The 10,549-nt window shown below is 35.4% G+C and overlaps 1 protein-coding gene across 1 annotated transcript; it reads left to right on the top strand.

The window, feature by feature from the left end:
* Positions 1-3,089: 3,089 nt before the first annotated feature.
* LOC122604373 lies at positions 3,090-5,010 on the top strand. Its single transcript, XM_043777288.1, has one exon. It carries the CDS (start codon positions 3,121-3,123, stop codon positions 5,008-5,010), a length of 1,890 nt encoding a protein of 629 aa, XP_043633223.1. The 5' UTR covers positions 3,090-3,120.
* The last annotated feature ends 5,539 nt before the right edge of the window (positions 5,011-10,549 follow it).

The following is a 10,549-nucleotide window of genomic DNA, read 5'->3' as shown; positions in this document are numbered from 1 at the left end:
ATGTCATATTTAATATTGTAATATATTTAAAGATAAATAGCTAGCTTATTAGATTTTTATTTTAAATTCTTACTTTTTGATTGTTAATTTTTTTTTATGTTTTGTAATGCAATAAATACTCATACATATATATTATGTTAGCCAGCTCAATATCTCCAAACTAAGATATGATATATCAATTATAAAAACTACATATATTTTTTTAACTTTTTTATTTTAAAATTTTATATAGTGCCCGGGTTAAACCCGGGCTTGTTAGCTAGTATAAGATTAAAAAGAAAATTAATGAATAAATATATCCTCGTCTTATTATTTAAAAATAATTTTTAAGTTAATTTTTAGAAGTTTTTTTTATCTTTGTTAGTGAATAGTTGTCTACATCTCACATTTTCCACAAATGCATTATTATTTATAGATTATATCAGAGCGGTTTAATCACATAATCTTTTGGAAGGAATCGAATTTATTATAAAAATCGGAATCTGAATGAACGAAATTTGACATAATGCTTTTGCTTTTTTTAAAATTTAAATGACGAGAGGAATGAAATTCTTCCCCTCATCCCTGAATAATGAAGATTTCATCAAATAATCAAATGTTTATATTCCAACAGAATTAAATTCCTATATCTTTGAATAACCAAACACCCCAAAAAATGAAATTTGATTTCAATTCCATAAGATTCTGTTAACTTCTGTTAACCAAACGAAACCTATTCAAAAGTTATATTTATCTATGAAATTAATATTTTAAATACATTCACTTGAGATAAGTTTCTACCTAGTTAACACGTGTACTAAACCTGAAGGTGGGTTCTCCCTTTACTCGCGAATCTTGATTATACTTTATTTTCTAATCATCAATTCCTAGATATTCAAACCATAAGGGTGAGGGGAGTACCTCACCATCCCTCCCCGTCCTCCCTGATTTTTCAATAGGTATCTGTCTGTTCTCTAATTGCAAGGAATACCTCCCCACCCCCTCATCGCCCCTCCCCATCCTTTCCTATTTTATTTATTTTTAATTTATTTTTCTCTAAATAATAATAATAGTAATAATAGTTTATTAAAATAATTAATAATTTTATACACAACAAAAAGAAAAACTTTTAGCTAATTTAATAAAGAATTTAAAATTACAGGATGTAAAATGTAAATATATATAAATATTTATCCTTATGGAATCTTGGATGTGTCTTCTCCTCCATACACTCCTGCAACTTTTTATATATATATATATATAATAACACTCCGGTAAGAACACGTTCAAAATAAGAACGGTGAGAACACTTAAAAATTACATTTTGATGCGTTAAAAGTCCATAAAACTAACATAGTGCATTATTTAAGTGTTTAACAACACATTGATCCGTCAAAATAAAAAAAAATCACATTTTTTGTTTTGTGCATCCATCTTGGATGCATATTCATCAAAATGATACATCCAACAAAAAACATGATTTTTTCAATTTTGACGGATCAATATGTTGTTAAACACTTAAATAATGATAATTAGTTATGCACTATGTTAGTTTTATGAACTTTTAACGCATCAAAATGTAGTTTATAAGTGTTCTCACCGTGTTCTTATTTGATTGTCCCATATATATATATATATAACGGTCATCAATTGGCAATGAAACCCGCACCACAGTTCCCAATTTCCTCCCCACCCTACTAGTACCGGTACCACGGGGCGGTGTTCCCTTAAGTACCGGTCCGGTACCTATTTCCTCATCGTGGCACTCCGTGCACCCTAATGCAAAGCTTTTATGCATATTATTGATATATTTTAGATACATCATTAATATAAAAATGGATTAATTGATAAGGCTTTTTTGATTAGGTTATTAAAAGATAATGAGAATTTTCGACTCGGATGTGTGTGATCTAATCGTGGTATCTTTAAAAAAAAGGTAAGTGGATGGAAACTATTTGATCCCATATACTATTTGGTACCCACTAATCTCTCAACGAGACTAGTGTCTAGGTGAATCTCAACCACTTAATAATCCTCTGCTTGTCTGAAGTTTGTCTTTGACAAAACCCAAAAAACCTCTCCTAAAAAAGTAACGGCTGGTGGTCATTGGGCTATTACCTAGTGGTTTCATGGTATCCTATTATCGTTTGTGAATCATTTTTTGGTCACCTTCTAAATTTATTTTAAAAAATTTCGGATATGAGATACATCTCCAATTTATTGATGGTTTCAAATAACATTGTATAGGTGCTACTTCTTTTACTGATTAAGGAAAATGATTGATTTTTCTAAATAATAACCTAAAAATCATCTTAAAACTTTATCAATGTGACAAGTGGATTCTGCATAATCTTTTTTTAAATCTCTTCCTTGAATTTCCACATGTCATCATCTAATAAATTTGGAAAATTTTTAAGTTAATGAATTAGAAAAATTAATCATTCACAGTTTGATTAAATATACATATACGATGGCAACAAAAACAAAAATGGCCATTACATTTGCTCTACACAGATTATAACGTTATTATTAGGTTCAATAATAGGTCATACCATCATGGTATGTCATATTCCATTCCCTAGTCGTGGTAAAACAATAAAATAACAGTATTTAATCCATCTTGTACAAAGTATGACAAGGTGAAATGAACATTACCGATCATTTTTGTAAAGAAGTATCATTTCTTTTGATTAATTAATCTGTAAAATTTATGTATGATGATACATCCATAAAAGAAATAAAATAAGAGCCCTTAAAACAATAAAATAAGACCCCTCTTTGTAACGAGTGCTCCATGAACATGGGAGAAAAAAAACTAATACTAGGAGTACAAAACCAATATAGCAATAGGTAAAGTAAAACATTATTTTCGGTCACCAGTCATTTAACTTCCTACAAAACATGGTTTCATTGTTTGTTGATTTCCATTTTTAGCTCAGCAAAATTGCAATCTGTTTAATCCTTAAACTTTCCGATCACCACCACCACCGTACGTGAAAAGCGATTCTAGGCAACCCACGGCATTATTCCCTGTCTTTTTTTAAAAATTGGAAGAACATTATCATCAAATAAAACACGAAATCGTCGTCTTTTAGATCGAATGCATTAACGACCACCCATTAAGGTGGTCTGTTGTTGGGGATGTCCGACATTGTAAAACAAATCCTTGCAAAACCGATACAATTAGCAGACCAAGTCATAAAGACAACAGAAACCGTTTGTTCATTTAAAGACAATTGTGCAGAGATCAAAACCAAGACCGAAAAACTTGCAGCCCTCCTTCGACAATTCGCACGTGTCAGCAACAACCTCTACGAACGTCCCACGCGTCGAATCATTGATGAAACAGAACAGGTTCTTGAAAAAACATTACATCTTGTTTTAAAATGCACCCGGAATGGTCTAAGACGGGTGTTTAAGATCATTCCCAATGCCATCTTTCACAGAACATGTCAGCAACTCGAGAATTCGATAGGAGATGTGTCGTGGCTCCTACGTGTATCCACGCCTTCGTATGATCGTGATGATGAGTATCTCGGGTTGCCCCCAATCGCGTCTAACGAGCCTACATTGTGTCTTATTTGGGAGCAAATTGCAATCCTGTATTCGGGTACATTAGAGGAACGAGCAGAAGGGGCGACCTCACTTGTTTCGTTAGCAAGAGATAACGAAAGATATGGAAAATTGATTATTGAGGAAGGGGGCGTGCCTCCACTTTTGAAACTTGCTAAAGAAGGTGATGAGGATGGACAAGAGAACGCGGCCCGAGCCATTGGGTTACTTGGTCGCGATCAAGAAAGCGTGCAACACATTATAAACGCGGGTGTTTGTGCTATATTTGCAAAGATTTTGAAGTTTTCGCACATGAAAGTACAACTAGTCGCGGCGTGGTCTGTCTCTGAGTTGGTTGCTAACCACCCGAACTGTCAAGAACATTTCTTGCAAAATAATGTTATCCGGTTGCTTGTTGGTCATTTAGCGTTTGAAACGATTCAAGAACATAGTAGATACGCGATTGCTAACAAGCAAAATATGTCCCTTCATACCGTCGTTATGGCTAATACCGACCCAAAAGGTGTCAAAAATGGTAACGACGAAAAAGGCCTTCCACGAGGTCTAAGAACAAACGATATGCAGAATGTAGTAACTAACACCATGGCCGAGAAATCAGGCAAGAATAGTCGTAATGGCAGGTCAAAGAACTACAGAAACAATAGAAAACAAATCGCGTTGGTTGGAGTAAGTATCAAAGCGCGAGAATTAGAAGATCCAAGAACTAAAGCTCAAATGAAGGCGATGGCAGCTCGAGCCTTATGGCATCTATGTGCGAGAAACGTTGTGATTTGTAAAAGTATTACTGAGTCGCGAGCACTTCTTTGCTTCGCAGTACTTTTGGAAAAGGGTGAGTATGAAATACAGTATAACTCGGCGATGGCATTGACAGAAATAACCGCAGTAGCTGAACAACACGTTGAGCTAAGACATTCGGGCTTCAAACCAACATCCCCTGCAGCCCGGGCTGTTGTAGACCAGTTTCTCAAAATCATCAAAAATGCAAACTCGGATTTTTTGATACCAAGTATCCGAGCAATAGGACACTTAGCTAAAACGTTTCGTGCAACTGAAACACGAATCATCCCTCCTGTTGTACAACTCCTTGACAACATGGAAACAGACGTATCAGTAGAAGCCGCGATCACATTAACAAAGTTTGCGTGCCCTGATAACTTCCTACACGTAAACCATTGTAAAACGATAATAGATGAAGGAGGACCGAAACACCTGATCCAACTAACGTATTTTGGGGAACATCTGATCCAAAGTCCGGCTCTGATTCTTCTTTGTTACCTCGCGATGCATGTACCTGATAGCGAGACATTAGCTCAAGACGAAGTGCTTGTAGTACTCGAATGGGCGTTGAAACAAGGCCATTTTACGCAAGATTCAACGCTAGAAACACTTATCAGCGAAGCGAAACAAAGATTGGAGATCTATCAATCTAGAAATACAAGAGGATCGTGGATGCGATAACAATGGTCATGCCATTGTATAAGTCCTAGCACTTGACATTTGTGACATCTGATTTCTTTTTGTAGGGTAAATAATGCTTTAGAGGGAATGCTAGTTTTAGATATGAATATAGCGTAAGTTTAGTCTACGGAAATTTCAATTTACATTGTGAATGTATGTTAATTACAAAGATTTTGATATTTCACATGATGTCAATATCTCTAAATTATACTCGTATCCTTTTTCTGTTACCTGCCTTATGAAAGCCTAGCATTCATAGTCGTAAACAGACGGGTGTGTATGATACACTAAAACAAGATTGAGATGTTTTTGAAATGACACGTGACATACTTTTTGACCAATACGTGTTCTTTTAATTAATTAGTTTTATTAAATTAGCTTTTTTAATTGTATATAGATTCAATTTTCTTATTAGACTTAGAATTAAACACTAACTTATGACTTATTAATTCAAAAGACATTATAACCTTATTTGATTGATCGTTTTCTCACTAATAAATTGTCTATTTTTCTTTCTCAATTCTTCAACTCCTATTACTTATATCACTTATGAAAACTTCAAAAATTTGAGTTTACGATCCGAAATGACAAGGCTATTTGTCATCATCCACTAGCTTACAAGTTTTGATTTTGATGATTCTAAAAATTTAAGGTAAATCCAAACTCTAACTAAACATATATTATATTTATCATTACTGTTTATTATAATTTAGCTTCGATCATTGATTTACTTTATACCCACGAATCATGTATTAGGCATATTCGTATTTCTTTACGATACAATATATATAGCTATCGTACATCATACGGGTATTAGGACTAATATACCAATAGAACATTTATCATCTGATAGTCCTACCCTGTAAGAAATCATAATTAACACTTAACAAAGTTGATTCATTTTAACAAGGAAGGGATTAGTGTTTGGCGATGTAATGAACTATCCCCGAATGTCTATGTTACGCAATGATCTACTCAGGTGTTTATGTTACGCAATGAACTTGTTATTTTGTCACATAAATGTAATTTACCGGCTGAAATCATCAGCTGCCAAGTGTATTAAAAAACCAGTATATAAACACTTTTATCTTATTTTTCCTGCTCAATCTCTCTCTCTAACCTTCCCTCCACCTTTTTTTCCCTCCATTCCTTCTTTTCCCTCCAATCCTTATTTTCCCTCCATTCCTCATTTTCCCTTCATTCTTCCCATGGCTGCTTCTCTTCCTCATCAACGAACCAGGCCCATCGTTATGTGTTATGTAATTGTGGGGCAAAGATGTATATCCTCACATCCTGGACAAGAAAGAATCCTGGCAGAAGATTCGTTCGATGCCCTAAAGTAAGATTTGTTTAACTTTCACTTTTCTTGATAATGAATTTGGTAACATGAGATTTATTTGTTGATAACAAATTGCAGGTGAGAGGTGATAGTTGTACAACTTTTAGATTTGTTGATGATACACTGCCCAATGAATATATATTACAAAGAGTTGTTGTTTAACCTTCATTCAGAAGCAAAAAATTTACAAGACAAAACATCCCATGAAGAATTGGAAGGAAAAACACTCATTGAAGATGATGTCTCAAAGGTCCAATTGGTGAAAGCTTTAGAGCAGGTGAATATAAAATTGAAGGTGTTTGACAAAGTGTTTTTCATGTTGATTGGGGTTGTGGCAATGCTATGTGTTGTAATTGTTGCACTAGTGATTTAATGTTGTTTTGTATGTGTTGTTTTCTTGGTATGGAATGAAATTAACTAGTTTTTCATGACTTGTGTTTTCTTATATTTGTTATATGAAAGTAAGTAAATAAAACAGGGTATAATTTGACAACCGCAAGTCAAAAGATCCATGTTATATAAGCATTTTCTGCATATAAGTGTCACTTGCAAGTGCACATGTACATACATATACCCAAAAGATTAGTGTCACTTACACAAACCTAGCTATTACATGTACCCAAAAGATCAGTGTCACAAGCTAATACATTTGGTCAAAAGATTAGTGTCACTTGCACAAGATTAGCTTATAAAAAGACTACACATAAAACACATAAACAGACTACTGCAGGTTTATGCAATCATCCTTTGATTGTCCTGGTCCATTAAATTTTTTTTCAAGCTTCTGCCTTAGAACTCTCTAACTGGGTATCCTCCTTTTCACTAAGCCAAGATTCTTGCCATTCTTCTGCTTGACTGCTTCATTAACAGAACCTTGGGTTCCAATGTCTGGTTGAATGTTACCCCTTGGTGCAGTCATTGATATTGTCTCATCAATTGTTGTTAGCCTTGGTTGCTCTCTAACTACCATTTCAAAAGAACCAATCCCAGAAGAAAGCCAATTCATTGTCTTCCCAAACCCAACATTTGCATTAGCTCTTAACATCTTTGGCTTCGATGATCCACCAACATCTGCAATTAATTTGAAGTTTAACAAAACAAAATTGATGAAATATTACACTTGTACAACAAATTTAAATCAAATTGACATACCCATAGGTGTGACCCCAAACCTGAAGCCTCCCTTTGTGACACCAAACCTTACAGGACTTGAAGGTTTACTTGTATGGACACTATGTTGGGTAGCAGACTCACTTCCTTGGGTAGCAGGACCACTTTCTTGATTTGCAGGCACACTTTCTTGATTTGCAGCCACACTTTGTTGATTTGCAGGTTGACTTTGTTGATTTGCAGGCTGAGTTTGTTGATTTGCAGGCTCTCTTTATTGTGTTGCAAGGGGATTTGCATGACCAGCAGCTTGATTTGCACTAGGTTTTGGTTTTCTTTTAGGACAATTGACCTTAGGTATATGTGCAGGCCTTGGCAGGGGTGCAGAAGTGCATGTTCTTGCATTATGACCAACTACCCAACAATTGTGACATGTGATACCAACCTCATGCTTTGTAACCCTGGTTGAACCAACTCTTGGCTCATGAGATGCTCTTTGCCTCTTCTTCTTAGGCCTTCCAGGCATCTTTCTAGGAAGTGGGGGTAAAGGAATGTTAAGGTTTGGATCAATAGATGGCCATGTATCTATCCCACTCACAGGATTCAAATACTTGTCAAATGCTTGCCTATATGTCCTCTGTCTAAACCAAGATGATATAAAGTCCTCTGGTTCCTTGTTCAACTTATAAATTGCATTCACAACATGTACACAGGGGATCCCACTTAAATCCCACATCCTACAACTACAAGTACATGCATCCATGTATACACAAATGAGCATATTGGTAATTCATGACCTCAAACTTATTACAACCATTATGAATGACTGACCAGTCATTTCTAGAATTTTTAATGATGTCTAATTTTTTCCTAATAATGGGGCATACATCATGTTCCCAGCCAGCACTTATCTCCTTAAGATTTTCTAATCTAACCATGACAAACACTTTTAAAGCTTCTAACAGGGTGATGATAGGCTTGTATCTAACCTTAAGAAGGACAGAATTCCAACATTCACTGTAACCATTTTCCACAGCCTCACATCCAGTGTGTTCCCAGAAAAAGGCTCTGGACCATGATTTTGGATTTCTTTCCATTAAATACTTGTAAGTATTAGGATTTGCTAACCTGATTTCATTCATTGCAGCTTCAAACTGTGCAGGATATGAGGACTTTGAAGCTTTCCAGAATAGATTCCTAAATTCCATTCCACTGTATACCTTCCTGAAGTTGTCATAGATGTGCTGGCACACTGTCTGTGTTCAGCCCTTGGCATTATATCTTTAACAACCTCAATTAGACCCTGAAACAGAAAACAAGTTTACTTTAACTGGTTTAACTAAATACATTAACATAGTATAAAAAGATAGTATGAAACTAACCTTGTGGTGGTCTGACATCAAAGTGAGTTGGTCACCATCTGGAGAATCAAGATCATGACTGAGTAATCTTAAGAACCAGGTCCAATTTTCTTTGTTTTCAACATTGACAATGGCCCAAGCTATTGGGTAGACTTGATTGAACCCATCCCTCCCCATTGCACTCAGCATCTCCCCATTACATGAACCTTTCAGAAAACATCCATCTAAAGCCACCACTCTTCTACAACCCCACTTCCATCCATCTTTCAACCTATTTAAGCATACATAAAACCTTTGAAAGTAGCACTTCCCATCTGGATTGTTGCTCACACCTAATTGGACTGTTGATCCTGGGTTTGATCTCAACAGTGCTTCACCATATGGTCTCAACAATGCATAATGTTCCTCAAGTGTTTTTTCATACTCTGTTAATGCCCAAGTCTTTGCCTTTTTAACTTGTTGGTGTGAGACTACACACTTGTACTTCTTCATCACTAAGTCTTGTAGTGTACATAATTTGATATCTGGTTGAGACCTGATTCTTTCAGAAAAGTGCCTTCCTTTCCACTTATAGTTAATCAAAGATTCATATTTGAAGTTTCTGGCACAAGTATGTGTATATACCAAAGTCATAATCTGAAATGACTTTTCAGTACTCATCCACCTAGCGTAACACCTAAATGAGCACTTTTGAGGCTTAACAGGAAATCTCTTTTGCTTTCTTTGTTTACCTACAGTTGGATCTTTTAACTTTCTACCAGGCGTTGTACCACATCTAGATATTATGCTGTCCTTGCAAGATCTTTCAAACCAAGTTGAGTATCCATTTGCTAAAGCATAATATGAAAGACATTCTCTTAACTGATTATGTCCTTCATATAGCTGCCCAACCTGAGGTCTTCTCATCCTCCAATGAGTTGCAGTGTCATAAGATGGGAATTTTGGAACCTCTGGTTCTGGTGGTTGCAATGGATCAATGGGCAACTCATTGTTATCATCCTTAGAATTAAGTACCTGAAGAAGATCAGTAATGAACTTCTCATGCTCATCTAATGTTGCTGCCTTCACATTCACCTTTTGTTTATGGTTATTTCCACCAAGGTCTGGTAACTGCCTTGGTGTTGGAATTTTAGCAATTGAGTTACCCTTCCTAACTTCTCTTATTTCATCTTCTCCCTCACTAAGATAGTCCAAAGAGGCAACACTTTCAGCATCTGAGTCTTCATCATTTGGTACAAAATCATCATCATCAGAGTCACTTCCATCCACCATTTCATCTGCTTTACTACTTTCACCATGCTCTGTTTTTGAATTTTCAACCTCACCCTCTGACTCACCAGCTAACTCACCATCTGGTTTTGGTTTTTCATAATATTTGCTTAAATTTATAGAGAAATAATCAACATAAATATTAGCTGGACCATATGTCCTCATAACATCAAAGAAAGCAACCGAATCGGACTGATCTAATAATGGCAACATGTTTTCCAACCTAGAATCTTGAACACAATAGTATAGACCAGTTGAACGATTACCAGTTTCGGTCTCAATGAAGTGCACCAACTCATCATAATCTACTCCTGGGGTAATGGTAGGCAACGTCTTGTAATCAATATAATCTAGAGGGTCATAGACGAATGCTCCATCATAAAAAATCTTTATTTTATAAAAATCCATTCCTACATCAATATATAACAATATAATTGAAGATCAGAAACAAAAAAATAATTCA

The sequence above is a fragment of the Erigeron canadensis genome, chromosome 1 (genome assembly GCF_010389155.1).
Source record: "Erigeron canadensis isolate Cc75 chromosome 1, C_canadensis_v1, whole genome shotgun sequence".
Taxonomy (NCBI): Eukaryota; Viridiplantae; Streptophyta; class Magnoliopsida; order Asterales; family Asteraceae; genus Erigeron; species Erigeron canadensis.
The sequence above is the reverse complement of the archived record's forward strand: the minus strand, read 5'-3'. Positions and strand labels throughout refer to the sequence as shown.